The sequence below is a fragment of the Sparus aurata genome, chromosome 6 (genome assembly GCF_900880675.1).
Source record: "Sparus aurata chromosome 6, fSpaAur1.1, whole genome shotgun sequence".
In the NCBI taxonomy this organism is placed as follows: domain Eukaryota; kingdom Metazoa; phylum Chordata; class Actinopteri; order Spariformes; family Sparidae; genus Sparus; species Sparus aurata.
Window position 1 is genome coordinate 7,652,538 of NC_044192.1, and position 14,707 is coordinate 7,667,244.

The window sequence follows — 14,707 nt, forward strand, 5'->3', positions numbered from 1 at the left end:
AAAAAGACAAACTAGTTAGATAAATGTATCAGCTGTCTTCCACGTTTGTTTTGAAAGTGTAAAAAACGAAAGCTAAGAGCGCACAAAGTTTTTGTGTATGAACCTAAATCTCACTCAAGGCCAACACTGCAGAGGATCCATGGATGTGATTATTTAAGATCTTGTGCAGTAAACATGTGTGCTGTTCACAAGAAACAAGCAAACACTAAGCTGTTTAAGTCACCAAAAGTTGAACTCAACACTAAACCTCTCTGTAGATCGACTTCAGCCGACTGAGTCCATCAGTTAACTGTTGTAAATTAACTGCAGTTGTCTGAAATCTCGCTATAATTAAACTGTGGTGAGTCTGTTTCCCCGCAGAGACTAATTAACTTCACTCCTTTTTGCTTCAGGGAGGGTGGTTTGGATGTTTTTTCCATACAGATGTTTGCCACAATTTATTGGTATCAAACAGAAAACTCAAATTAAATCAAGCTGAGTCAGCAAAGATACATAACGCTGCCATCAGTGGAGTTGAATTAAAACACAGAAAACATCAGTTATGCGCCGATTCCATCACTTAATAGGTTTACACGCATATTTTGAAAGTAGCGTCTTCTAGTTCAGACGTGTGGGGAAAAGACAAAATCTTTCTTTAGTCTCTCGTCTGTTGACTGCGAGCTCTGTATCTTAGCTGGACAACAGTTTCTGAGACGCCAGCACAAAACAAAAGCCCACATTTCTGGATGATGGAGGAGAAACATAACGACTTCATCTACAGGTATTTGAAAATGCACGATTATCTCAGTGACAAACTGTCGAGAAGACGATTGAACGATTAAAAAGAGGTGTGTTGGCTGCAACCAGGTGAGATGGTTAGTACTGTAGGAATATTTTCCAAATTCAGGGCAAAAACCAGAATATATTTATTCATGCACATGTTTAGAGGTCAAGTCAGGTTCAGTCAGGTTTCCACGGTGAACCTCTCTGTCACAGTTGCTCCTTTACCTCAATGAAAAGCTGTCGCTGCTGTTTGCTCCCAGCAGTGCTGAGAGCAGGGTGTGACTATTTACTTATCTATCTCAGAGTGGAGAAAGGTGTTGTCGGTGCCAGGCGGCCTGCAGGCTGCTGCAGCTCACAACAAGCCTGCTGACTCACCACAGTTACATCAGCTCTAAACCCGGAATAATACTTTTTAGACAAGTACAAACATCCCTGTTGAAATGATACGTGGACCAGCAGAAATACTTGTGATCCATCAGAGCCAAAAGAAAAACCTGATCATGATCCAAACGATCAGTCTGATCATTTTCTGAGGATTGCACAATCTTCTCCTCTTTAGCCTCTAAAACCCAAAGAGTTCTTCCATCTTATACATTTTGGACTTTGTACCTCTGTCGTCTCAACACAGAAGAAAGGAATGTGTCCTGAAGTTTACTGGCACCGTCATAAATACCTGAGCAGCGCACAAACTCCTATCCAGACGTAGATCTAAGGCCCATTGGAAATTTCTCATGAGACATATTTGCCCTGTGGCTGAAAACTATAAACACCTTATAAACAACGGAGAGAGAGAGAAGGGAAGACAGCTGATAAAATCCAAAGTCAGAAACCTGACAGCAACAAATCTCTCAAACTGTGATTAAAAAACACAAAATGAAATGTGGTTACAGTGTAAAGAAGAGCAGTTAGTGCATAACTCCAGTGAAATGAAAACCTTTTCACTCTGTTTCAGGTGTTTTATGTTCATTTCTATCATGAAGTTGACAGTTTTGCATTATGTAATATGATGAAACATCTTTCTATCCGTTCACAAATCATCCTAAATGATGATACAGTAAGGAGCTCAGGGGTCACAGGTCTGTGAAGGTGAAAAGGTTTCCATTCAACATGATGTAGTGTGAGTGTACTTAATGTTTCAGTGCTGTGAAGAAAACAGCTGAGCTTCACTTATCTGAACCTCAACTCAGCTCCACATCTTTCTTTGCAGCATAAATCACTCAGTGTTTCACACCCACCGGCTTCTCTTGGAGGACGTAATACTTGGCATGTTTATCGTATATCCATAAATCCCATAAACTTCTGTGCAGACGCCCCAAATCAATAAACAGGAGTCACAAGTGCAGCAACGCTCATGTGATCCCTCACTGGCTTCCCACCAGCAACAACCAGCTTTCAACTAAAGGTGTCTTAATAATCGGTATCAGGTGTATTTTTACCCTCAACACAACATTTAAATGTTGTCACAGTGGTGTGGATTTGTTCTTCATTTGCTTGAATTTTCTTTAACCAGCTTTCACACTGTTTGAAGAAACAGAGGCAAGATGATGAATATAATGTTTCCTCAATGCGATTGTGTACAATCAGCATTTAGTCCCTGGTCGATTAACTCTTCAGCTGTCACAGGTATTTATCATCTCCACCTCAGATCAGCTGTTAGGGGAACACAACGCCCAGGTGAACGTGATGATATCAGCCACTCTTCAGGCATGACGCTGTGATGCATGTCAAAGTTAATGCTGCTTGCTTGTTGATAGTCAGCACAGACTTTGAAAGAGAAGTTAAAAATACTAGAAAACTAACCCGTGTTTGTGTCTTCTGTGGGTTCTGGTCTGTGCTACTCATCAGAGAAAAGAAGCAAGATGCCTCAATCGATAGCAACTTCTGAATGTTGATGATTAACACTTTTTTTATAACAAGTTTAATGTCTTCTGGAAGCAGTACGATAAAGTTTATGCTCCCCCACTTTCTACCGTTCCCTGTTTGTCCAGCGTGTGCATGATGACGAACGTGATATGCAAAGAAACAAAAACAGAACTGGCACCATTTAAGGTGTTTGTTAAGTGGATTAACCCACGTTAACAAAACCTGCATATACATGCTAATGCCAAATTTGGTGTAAAAGTGTTATTGGACTGAGCGCTGACTTCTCTTGGCTGCCGGAGCATGACCATAAAAACTGACAGGAATAGGTCAAAAGTTGACAAAATTGTGAACTTCTACAAAACACCGTGATCAAGACACAATCACTTTAACTGCCATTACATCATTATTTTTACTCATGTGTAATCACGACCATGCATATGCATATTTCTGCAAATTTAAACATGTAAGCTGGTTGCTGGTAAAGAATGAGGTGTGTCAGATTAAGTACCTACAGCTGATGTTTCATACTGTTAGATATATATCTAGCCAACACTTATGTTAATATAAATTCAAATTAAACTGGTATCAGATCAGGTGTTACATTACAAAAGCTCTTCACTGGTCGGTTACTTGGATCACATCGATTCAGACAAGTGAAGTTCAGCTGCAGCTCCACAAAAAGTAGTGTTAGTAAATACAAAAGGTAAAGTTACAGTGCATGAACAGAAGTTACAGTGCAGGGAAAACTTGTAAGTGCATTTTGTGTTTTTTGTGTAAATACAAACAACTTGTGTTAAATCATTCAATTACAAAAATGTTACGATTAGTGAGTAAAAAAGACAAACCAAAGGGTGTAACAGTGCACAGACAGAGGTTACAGTGTGAGTATGGTGCATGACTAGTACATATGAAATGTGAAAATCAATCAAAATACATTAGAGTTTGTTAGCTGGAAATGCACTTTTGATCATATAGTGGACATTAGTGAAAGACAATCATATTTACTGATCAACAACAAAACATTTTGATGCTGTTATTAACACGTTTCTGTCAATTTTATACCAGAAACTATTTTTAAATGAAAGTCTGACAAAATTCTGGTCAAGTTTGCAGTTCAGAGATTTAGGAAAAACCACAAACTAACATTTAGAGTTCTTCATGTCGCATGTCACAGCCTTCAAATCGGAGACGACCAAATCTTTATAGTCAGCACATTTGTCTTCGAACTGATCATTTCATCACCGTGTTTATGTTTTTTTTAAGGTAGAATCAGTTTCCAAGCCATCTTCCCCGTAACATTTATCACACGTTTGATTATCAAAAAGACGACATCTGGTAGAAGCTAAACAGCTAGCTTGTAAATATTGGCACTGTTCTGAGTAAACATTTTGATTATTTCTTTCTTTTTTTTTTTTTTTAAATGCTTCAACAATTTAAATCCACTTTCTTTTTAAGAAACAGATAATTAGCCTAGCTTAGCATAAAAACGGTACCTGTTTTTGAACCATCACTTCTACCTGTGCAGCTGAACTAGTAGCTGAACCTCTTCTCAGTATACGTCGTGATGATGATCAGAGGCTTCTTTGTCTTACTGCTCGCACCTTTATGTTTCGACTGCACCACATTAAAATTTCCCTCTGACTGGACACTTCTGATGCTTTCTGCCTTAACTAAAGTTTCTGATCGGACCACCTTAGCACTTTCTGTCTTAACCGGATCCTCGGCTTTGGACGGGAAATCACTTCCTTTTGAAACAGGGTGCTGTGATTGGCTGCTTACCCTGAAGGGGCTGTTGGGGACGCTGACTCCTCCCCAGGCGACGGCCACGGTGTGTTTGAGAGGGGAGTTGGGTGTGTAGGAGCAGGAGTACAGCCCGTCACCTTTACTCCTCACCTTCACGTCCACTGGGAGTCCATCTCCATCCTGACAGACAGTTAAAAGTTGGTCAGCACTTTATCAAAAAGATACAAAAGTTCAAATGTGGCTGCATACAAACGTTTGTTTGGAGGATGAAAGAACGAGGGAATGTCTTCACTGAAAGTTTGGACAGCGACCAGTTACGGGCGCCTGAGTATTGCTTTAAGACACTTGAAATTACCTGAACCTGTCCTTTAAATTAAGCACTGCACAGACGAATCAATAACAAGTCACTCACTTGTATGAGACACAAATCTGTGCAAAAACAAGATGTAATGAAATGCGTGAATTAAACCCTCTGTTGGTTTCAGAAGGTGTGTGCGTCTGTATTGACTGAGCATGAGGAGATTTCTGCGTCTTACCTGAGCCATGATCTTCAGAGGTCCTTTCCCAGCATCCTTAGCGCTGACAGTGAACTCAGCTGGTTGGTTGACCAGGCAGCCGGTCTTCTCAAGCCCCGGCCCGTAAGCCTGGACCTACAACCACAGAACCAGTATGAGTTATTGAAGATGTCCCGAGCCGATCAGGAGAAAACCTGGCATACTTTAATAGACTGGTGTCGGCTGAAATAAGCCAATTACAATCCTTCTTTACTGTTTTGAATTGTGTTTATTCCTGGTCAAAAAGTTCTCTGCAAGACGTCAAATTCTCTCAGTTTGATTGTAACTCTTCTCCCAGTTCAAATGTGTATCTCACTGACCTTATTTGGGTCACTGGCGTGGTTGTCAGGGACGATGTGAGCCATGAAGGGGCTGTGTTCGATGTCCTCCTCATCACACGTCACGTGGATGGCGTATTCTCCGGGCTCTGTCGGCAAGTAGCGGACGTCACACGACCCGTCGTTCTGGTCCTCGCACTCGATTTTAGCCTGAGACGGTCCCTCGATGGCAAAACCTGGAACACAGCAGGTCAGATTAGATAGTTTGACACTGGAATGAGATTAGATTAAACGCTATCAAACACTCAAATCTAATGTGAAGCATTTACAGAGTACTAGCTGTAACGTTAAAGTTTGTTTACAGGTTTTGGGGAGTACTACAACATCTTTGAAAAAGTAGTACAAAGCATTTTGTTGCTCCAGAAGAAGCTGCATGATATCTGATAAACTGCCTCCAGCGATGTAAACAACTTAATTGCATTATGGGTAATGTAGGCGCCCCTTGCCTTTTAGCTTCAAATCGAACTTAAACTAAGAAAGCAAAGCAGAAAACAAATATCAGCCTGACAAATCCCAAAGATTCCTGGTTTGAATTAAGTGAAACTGGAGACTCACCCAGCACCCCGACATCAGTGCCGATGGACTCCACCACAAAGGCGGCAGGTTTACCCACAATGCCTCCCTCCAGGCCAGGACCCCAGGCCCGGATCTGCTGAGGCCCTGCCTCACGTCCCACCACCACCTCAAACGGGCTGAATGACAGAACGAGAGAGAAAAGAACCGACTGAATGAGTAAAAATCTCTGAGGCAGCGTGGTACCAGAACAGCATATTATAAAAACAGTAAGAATGTTTTTATGACTTTGTGTGTGTGTGTGTGTGTGTGTGTGTGTGTGTGTGTGTGTGTGTGTGTGTGTGTTTGTGTGTTGACAGCTTTGTGAGTGAACCATCACATGCCACACACACACACAGCCTCACAGAACTATAATTCAGTCTTCAGCAGTTACTAGCTAAAAGTGTGTGTGTGCAGATGGAAACTAGCTTCACGCAAAATAAAACTGTCTACTGGGATTTACAGTCTCCACACACACACACTTTATTTTTCCCCTTCTCATTGAGTTTGTCTTTGTTTGCTTTTCCAAAAATACGGCTCCAACTACAATAATAGTAATAACTACATAATTCTGACATAAGATGTAATTATTACATTACTATTAGAGCAGGCCTGGTCTCAAAAAGCACAGAAAGGCACAGGCTCTACTGTACAACCTAAGATGTAGGAAAGGCCGACTTCTGGATCAAGATTCTGGACAACTTTTATAGAGGAGCATCCTGATAGGAAACAGCACAAACTGGCCCAGGAGACGACGACTCAACTACGGGTGATTAAAACCGCCCAGAACATCACTGGTACCATCTACAGAGCATCAGTGACATCTGTCAAAAGATACAAAAGTATCCACTGCTGTACCTCCTGCCGAGGCTCCTGAACTCATCATCAACAAAAAATGTACCTTGTATCTGTGAGGCGGAGCACTGAAGGTGTGTCGTAATATCACTTTCCCTCCAACACACACACACACACACACACACACACACACACACACACACACACACTAACAGGCAGGTTGGAGCACATCAGCTGTGCAGGTTTAAACCAGCTGGAGTCAAACCTGTGAGCCGTTGTTTAGCCTAATCTGTGATTTCAGCCCTCCCTGTCCCGATTTAAATCATCAACTGTTTATAAAGGGCTGAGGTCACCGGACTACCTGTTCCTGTAGCTGTTCCTGTTAGTCTGGACATTTACCGTCAGCACATCTGGACCCATGAAAGAGAAGCAGCTCAGCACCAGCAGGGCTCGAGGCTTAAATGCAATTTCCAAAAGTACAGCTGCAGTATCATTATAGCTTCTATAGCTCAGTTCTGAGCACACATCAAGGGTCTTAAGAAAGGCTGTAGAGTCCTGTACAGGCCTCAAAGCCCTCTGAGGGTTATAAGTCATATTGGGCAATATAAACAAAACTGACTTGAAGTGACCACACCCATCGCTGACGCTAGCTGTGAAGAAACAGACTTGAAACTTTAAATCAGAGAGTGCAGCACCAAACTGCTTTTCAGCCTGGTGTGGAGATAATCCTCCTCAGCCTCTTTCTTTGGGTGGCACAAAGTGTTTTGTGTTCGTTACACTAGCTGGCGATTCGACCGTCAGTGCTGATGAAGTAAAACAGAAACCTGCTCAAGGACAGCTTTTAAAACACCTCCCTCCTAAGATCTGCAGCCAGCTTCTTCATTCTGGGAACTTTCTGACCCTGTACGACCTGCGAGGATGCCTGGACGCACGGTTCTGTTCTGGATTATGGATGTAGCACATTCAGGCACGTCTGAAATGTTTGTTTGATCCGATCACGTAATCACAGGTATTTTAACTTGTGATCCATGTCTTGTTTGTGCAAGTCCGGCTGCTCATCATTGTGTCTTGCCTCTCCACCCTTCATCCAAACCCCAGAAATGCTTTAAGCCCCAAATACCAATATTAAAACGAAGAACAAAACGATCTCAATCTGCTCTACAGAGAGGTGACAAAGAGAACACGAAGCCCAGACTTGAAGTCCTCATTTCCCTGCGGATCCAACCATTCAGATCAGATGAGGTAATGTGCTGAGGTAATTGTTTGAAGCACGCTCACACACACACACACACACACGCAGTATACAGCTCACCTCTTCGGGATGTGCTGACCCCCCCAGGTGATGGAGACTGTGTATTTGCCAGGACTGTTGGGATAATACTCGTAGGAGAACACGCCGTCCTGACTGGAGATCTGCTTCACCGGCTCCTCGATGCCTTCTGAACACACACGCACACACAAACAGAGTAATCACTAACCAAATCTGAGTTCAGGAACATTCTGACATTTTGGTAAATCTGCCATCAGACTGTTGAAACGTCCTCACTGGCACTGATCACCTTTTCACAGTAGAAGTATTTTCATCAGTAACGTATTAATTTAGTGATACGTCGACATTTTAAGGACAGCTTGGACAAATCCTACTGATTCTACCTTTACGTTTAATAGTCTTTGAATTATATTCATATGACGTGAGCTTCAGTTAGCTTTGACCAGAAATGTCCTTCAGCGGGAAACGTTTTACTTTGATACTTAAATACATTTCAGGGCCTGTACTCTATTACTTTTACTAAATAGAGAAGTTGAATCAGTACTTTTACTTTTCCTAGAGTCTGTTTTTACACACGTATCTTTACTTCTACTTGAGTAAAGACTGTGTGGATGTTTGACACCTCTGTCAGTGTTTGACAAACAGCGCCATCCCTGGAGCCACGCTGCTAGCATGACAAAAAACTACAGCTCCCATCATTCACTATGACAATGAATGACCTTTTCTCACTTCAGGAACAGAATGCAGACGTTCTGGTTTCACTTTGTGTCTCTAGAAAGCCTCGACAGTGTGAACTGTACTCACTGGGTCCTTTGACGAGCACCTTCAGTTCTCCACTGCCAGCGTTTCTGGTGTCCACCTTGAAGTCACCGACCTGTTTCACCCTCATCCCCGACGGCTGGAGACCACGACCTGTCGCCCTGCACGCCCCCGGCATACAGGCTGGACAAACACACATGAAGCGGTGATTATGTGATGTATTATGGTGTCATGACTACCATGTTTACAAGTCCTTTTAAACAGTAAACTGGAGTTCTCACCAGGTCCCACATCCACACTGAAGGGGCTCTTGGGGATCACCATCCCTCCGAAGGTGACGGTAACTGTGTGTGGGCCGGCCTGAATGGGCCGGTAGGTGCAGCGATACACGCTGTCTCCTTTATCCTCCATCATCACCTCCACGGTGTTCTGGCGGCCCTGAGGGTCTCTGATCATGGCCGTCACATCTCCGGTACCGGCTCCTACAGAGAGGACGACAAGAGGAGGAAACTTTAACAGGTCGGTCTTTAAATTCAGTCACAGTTTATCTGCAACAGTAAATCTTTGATGTTTTTATTGGTAACTCGACAAAGCAGCTTTAGATTAAAAATTGTATTTGTAAGAAGAAGGATTTTCTTTTTTCTTTTGTTCAAAAGTAAGCAATGGTTTAGCTGCCAATGTTCGACTCTCCAGTCCAGGCTTCTTCGCATTCTTATCCAAAAATATCGTCCTGTGGGTAAACTTTAAGTTCGAGTCTCTGTGATTTCTCTGACCTGCAGTGTAGATGTCAAAGTAGGTGGGTTTGTTGGCGACGTTGCCCACGGGTTCGACTCCTGGGCCTTTGACCGTGACCTTGGAGGCGTCGCCGAGCGCCTTGTCCACATTCACCTCGAACGGACTTTTGGGAATTGGCTGACCGGCAAACAACACCGTCACCTAGGAAACAAAAACAACAAATATTCAGAGACATTTAAAGGAAAGAGAAGTGTTTATAATATGTGCATCCAAAAACATTTAGTCATTCTATTGATTGTTGTTTAAATTATGTTTAAAGAAAATGAAATGAAGCTCACCTTGTGCGGTCCAATGACTCGAGGTATGTAGGTGACGGTGAACGTCTTTGGCTTGGCATCGTTCGGCTGCGCCTTCAGCTGATCGACACACACACACACACACACACAGACAGAAGTTAGGGTTTGTTTTTCAGGTTATTCATGTGTCAGGTCTGTCATCTAACAGGAGAGAAAACACTGTAGTCTGAAATGAAGTAGATAAGAAAAAGGAAGAGGAGGATTTGGTTCGTACTTCCTCTCTGGTGCCGTCTGGATGATCCAGGTAGACGGTGATCTGACCCTGACCGGCGCTGAACGTGTCCACGGTAAACACAGCAGGACGCATCACTCTGTTTCCTGTCGGTTCAATACCTACAGGAGAACGTTATCAGATACAGTCAGTCAAATCAATCAATTCAAATATCAATTTATCCATTTGTCATTTCTTTAGATTATTAAATTATCAAACTTTTTATGTATTGTTTGTACGCACTGTCCACTTCAGTAGGTTCATTTACTACTTACTGTGCTTTGGCAGCATGATTGTATTTCTTTAAAATCAATCGGAATCTGAACTGATCAAACCAATCAGTCAATTATCTGCACAGACAGTAATTTAACAGCTGTTTTGCTCTCAAATGTATTGTTTTTGAGTCATTTTTTCATCTAAATGACAAACATTTCTTGCTGCTCTTTCTCATGAATGATAATTAACTGAATGTTTTGCCATCTTGGGTTCTAATTATGGGCACACTCTGATCATTTTAAAGGGTAAATCCACCAATTTCACATCTTAAAGTGTGTTTACAGGTTTCACAGGCAGTGTTGCTGTTGGTTGGAGCACAACCACCTGGAAACAGAGCTGTGAGTGTGTGTTTTCAGTAAAGCCGTTTCCAGGGATTTCCTTCTCTGGGTTACAATTACGGTTTGAGGCTGATTGTGTGTGTGTGTGTGTGTGTGTGTGTGTGTGTGTGTGTGTGTGTGTGTGTGTGTGTGTGTGTGTGAGTGACTGTGTGTGAGTGTGTCTTATATGAGTGAGGTCCTTTGTTTGGTCTCACAGCTGCTCACTTCCTCACATTGTCAGACAGACCCGTGTTTCCAGTGTTCCCATTAGTCAACACATGGAGAGGAACAGGTCACAAACACGGAGGCTCTCGTGTTACTCAGTAAACACCCAGACGTGAAAAAACCTTTTTTTAAAAGTAACCTAAAAGCTACGTGAAGATGTTTTTGACTACATATAATGAAAATGAACAAAAATGTTGATTACTTTTAATGTTTGTTTGTATGTTGTTGTGTATGAATCTTCTTTATTCGTGGTATGGTACCTTCCCTCTTCAGTGTGTGTTTGTGTGTGTGTGTGTGTGTGTGTGTGTGTGTGTGTGTGTGTGTGTGTGTGCGCGCGTGTGTGTGTGTGTACCTGGTCCGTATGCGCGGGCCTTCTTGGGGTTGAGTTTGGGTTTCAGGGGAGCTCCTGGCTTCAGTTTGGCTTTGGGGAACTGAGACAGGTACGTCATCACCGACTGTTCGTCCACACTGGGATCGATGATCTCCTCTGGAGTGATCACCTGCACGAGCACACACACACACACACGGAAAGTTCAGGGGTTTGTCGGAAATTATACCTGAATATCCCTAAAAGCAGATTTGGGCTGCCAATGAAGGATGATAAATGCAGAATCGTCTTCTGTCAGAGTTTCTGTTTGACTGTCTGTCCCGTGATATTTATCTCTGTGGTTGACGTCATTTTGGAAGATGCTGTATATAAACGAGTAAAGCCATTTAAAGGTTATACTGCTGTGACGAGATCTTTACTGGGCATGGGACTAAAAATGTTATGTCACTATTATCCCAGCTGAAATAACTACAACTCATCCAAAAATAAATATTACTTAAAAGGCATTAAAACATACTTTGTCCACATGATCTTACGTTTAGTTAATAAAAGAATATTGTGCTAACAGAGACGCAGTGCAAAGTGCTGGTGTTGAACATTTCCACACATCCGGATGAACTTTTGTTGTGGGGGATACAAAGGGCAAGCCGTGGTGACAGGTTTAGGATTGTGTAATAACTGTGAAGATGCGCCTCCTCTTGTTGCAGTAATCTATGTCAGACTGAACAATAGCATGAGAATATTAACAATTATCCCAATCAGGATCATTCCGATAATTGAAATTCACCGTGATCAGCTTGCAGCTTGACACTGTATCTTAAAAATCTTTCATCATCGTCATAAAGTTCACCAGTTTGTCAGGTGTGGAGCGTTAATCTGCTGCTCCTACAGCCATCACTCTTCTAGTTTTCCACCTAATTTTGGGAGATGGCTGCAGAGATTTTCTCCCATTCAACCACAAGAGCTTCAGTGATGTTGGGCGATCATAGTCGGAGTTTCAGTTCATCCCAAAAGGTGCCGGACGAGCTTGAGGTCACTGCTCAGTGCAGACCAGTCAAGTTCTTCCTCGCAAACTGGGTAAACTATTTCTTTATGGATTTGGCTTTGTGTACGGTGGGTTCAAGTTGAAAGAACATTATTGTCTAACACACTCCAAGCTCGAGCATTAATATTTCCTTTCAGTGGAAAAAAAGGAGCCAACCGGGGAAAAAAAAAGTGCCGCAGGATGTGGACAGGAGTGTCCACATACACTGACCATACAGTAAAGGACTTAAAAAGAGGGTGACGTAAGCGAAAACTTTAATGGTATAAGTCATTTATGATTTTTTTTTCAGTAGCGTCGGGTATAAAAACGTTTTTATTGGCTGTGAATCATCATCAGTGAATCATAGGTGTGACGTAAACGGAGATGAGTGATGATTTTAGGGGGAAATGTGGCTGCGAGGGAACTCGGTTCAGCCCAGGACACTGAACTCTGTGTCACACCGGTGTCATTTTACAGTCATCACCATGTGCAACATCCTGTAAAGCATTTTTAAAGCAATCTTTGCAAGTCCTGTCAAACCTCGACTGGAATGTATCAGCAAATAAAGATGCCCTGAATTAATATCATGGGTGCGACATTGACGTTTGTGAGCCGTGTTATTTCAGGAGGAGCCTTCCTGTGGGTGTCAGCTGACTGACAGGAAGCATAACATCATGCAGCCGTAACAGAAAAAACATTCGGTTCATAATTAATGAGATCAGAGCAGAACAAAGTTTCGTCATGTTTACAGCAAAGGTTGTTTTGCAAGGTAAACACAAAGAAGAATCTTAAGGAAAAAGAATCGTTTTCATATCTGCAGAGAAACAGTTGAAAGACATTTTAACTAATTATTTTAAAAAACGCCCATTTTGAAAGTGACAAACACTTCTGTAATGACCGACTGCCCCCGGAAAAAATCATTAGTTAAGTCATTATAACACATTTCCGTTTCAGCTCATGAATCTGCAGGATGAATCCTTTCGGCCTCAAACAACAGTGTGTAAAAAAACAAGCTCAGGTTCAGTGAGTTTCCTCCGCTGCGAACAATCAGGAAACCAAACACATCTGTGTGAGATGCTGCTGGCGACCTTCGACCTCCGGAGAAAACTCACAGCGGTGCACATTCTGCCTCTACTGAGCTGCGTGATGCAGAGAAAACGCAGGACGTGCGATGTTTGTCAGATATTTGCAGGTGAAATAAGATGCAAAGCAAACGTTTAAACACCGCTGTGCGTACGCTACGCGTATGAATTATCCGAGAGACGCATTCAGACACTTATCGGCTGGAGGACTTCTAATGTGAAGTAGCTGCGGGAAGGTTTTGACTGAGCACAGCATGCCAACAGGTTCATAAAACTTGGTATAAATCTATTTTAAGTTTTCTACATTCAGTTTTCATTATATAATGTCTATTAGCCTGTCTTGAAATGATAACCATGAAGTGCATGGACATGTTAAAGGTTAAAGGTCACAGTGATGAAGCAGACGGCAGCGTCAGAGGGGAATCTAACCTGTGGGATGCCCAGCCAGTCGTCAGCCAGCTGCATGGCTTCAGTGGCATTCTCCACTGGTTTCACTGGATCCCAGGTCTCCCAGTCGGGACACAGGCCTGCAAACAGCACGCACAACAACACTGTCAACTTCAACAACGTACAGAGACACAACAGCTGAGAAAATACTGCAACAATGAGATCCAGCAAACGACCAAATTCAATGTTTGAGTTTCAGCCCAGTGAAAATCTGATTTTTTTAAGAGGGATGATTTTTATGAGCGTAATTTGTGACATAGTTTAGAAGCCTTCAGTGCAGAAACACTGAGAATGGAATTTAGAGTGAAGTTCTGTAGGAGACGTCCTGTGTCCAGATGTGACACTTTAGAAATGACACGTATCTGCATACTAGAATTTAGTAAGAAATCGTGAGTAAATGTAATTTCAAGGAGAAAAAAATTATCTGAATCAAAATGATATATACTGTTCATCCAAAAAAATGTGTAGAGGGGGTCTTTAACTGTAACCGGGACCTTTAAAAAGGAAACAAATCTTAATTTTGTTTCGGGTATTATTGCGTCTGTCACTGATGTAAAGGCTCAAAAAAGATTTTCTTGCAGCAGATGTTTAACAGCTGTCCTCTTCTATCAACATAATAATGAAACATATTTGAAAAAAACCCCATAAACCTCTTTGGACAAAATCATCTGTCTTTGCTTCTTATTTCAATACTGGAAAATGCCAGATAATGAAACACACTCAGTTGTTAGTTGATCTTCTGCTGAGTGATTGTTATTTATATCTGCTCAAGAAGGAAATCCCTTAAAAACGAAATCTTGTTTCTCTTCCCTTTTTTTTGGAAATTAGTCACGCAGCTGGCATCGACACTAAACTCTGTCTTCAACATGAACAAAAATCAAGAAATGTCAAACTTGCATTCCAATATAAATACTCGAGAACTTCCTTGTTTCATGGAAGAAGCTGTACTCAAGTTCTATCGCAGCTGGAACTGAATTTATTCTGCGGTTCTTTCTGTCAAACACAAGTTAAGTTCCGGATTTCTTCAAAAGTTTCCTGGTCCTCTTAGAAAGTTCCTGTTATCAAAGTGG

At 42.1% G+C, this 14,707-nt stretch overlaps 1 protein-coding gene across 2 annotated transcripts in view; it reads right to left on the reverse strand.

The window, feature by feature from the left end:
- LOC115582855 (filamin-B-like) overlaps positions 1-14,707 on the reverse strand; it is a 39,043-nt gene that overhangs the window by 23,877 nt on the left and 459 nt on the right. For both annotated transcript variants that reach the window (XM_030419076.1, XM_030419075.1), the window contains exons 3-14: positions 13,620-13,717; positions 11,109-11,256; positions 9,942-10,060; positions 9,710-9,787; positions 9,410-9,572; positions 8,918-9,118; positions 8,682-8,819; positions 7,920-8,046; positions 5,816-5,952; positions 5,243-5,436; positions 4,905-5,018; positions 4,405-4,548 (exon numbers count right to left, since the gene is read on the reverse strand). In XM_030419076.1, coding sequence (XP_030274936.1) covers positions 4,405-4,548; positions 4,905-5,018; positions 5,243-5,436; positions 5,816-5,952; positions 7,920-8,046; positions 8,682-8,819; positions 8,918-9,118; positions 9,410-9,572; positions 9,710-9,787; positions 9,942-10,060; positions 11,109-11,256; positions 13,620-13,717 — 1,661 coding nt within the window. The remainder of the gene's footprint in view (positions 1-4,404; positions 4,549-4,904; positions 5,019-5,242; positions 5,437-5,815; positions 5,953-7,919; positions 8,047-8,681; positions 8,820-8,917; positions 9,119-9,409; positions 9,573-9,709; positions 9,788-9,941; positions 10,061-11,108; positions 11,257-13,619; positions 13,718-14,707) is intronic.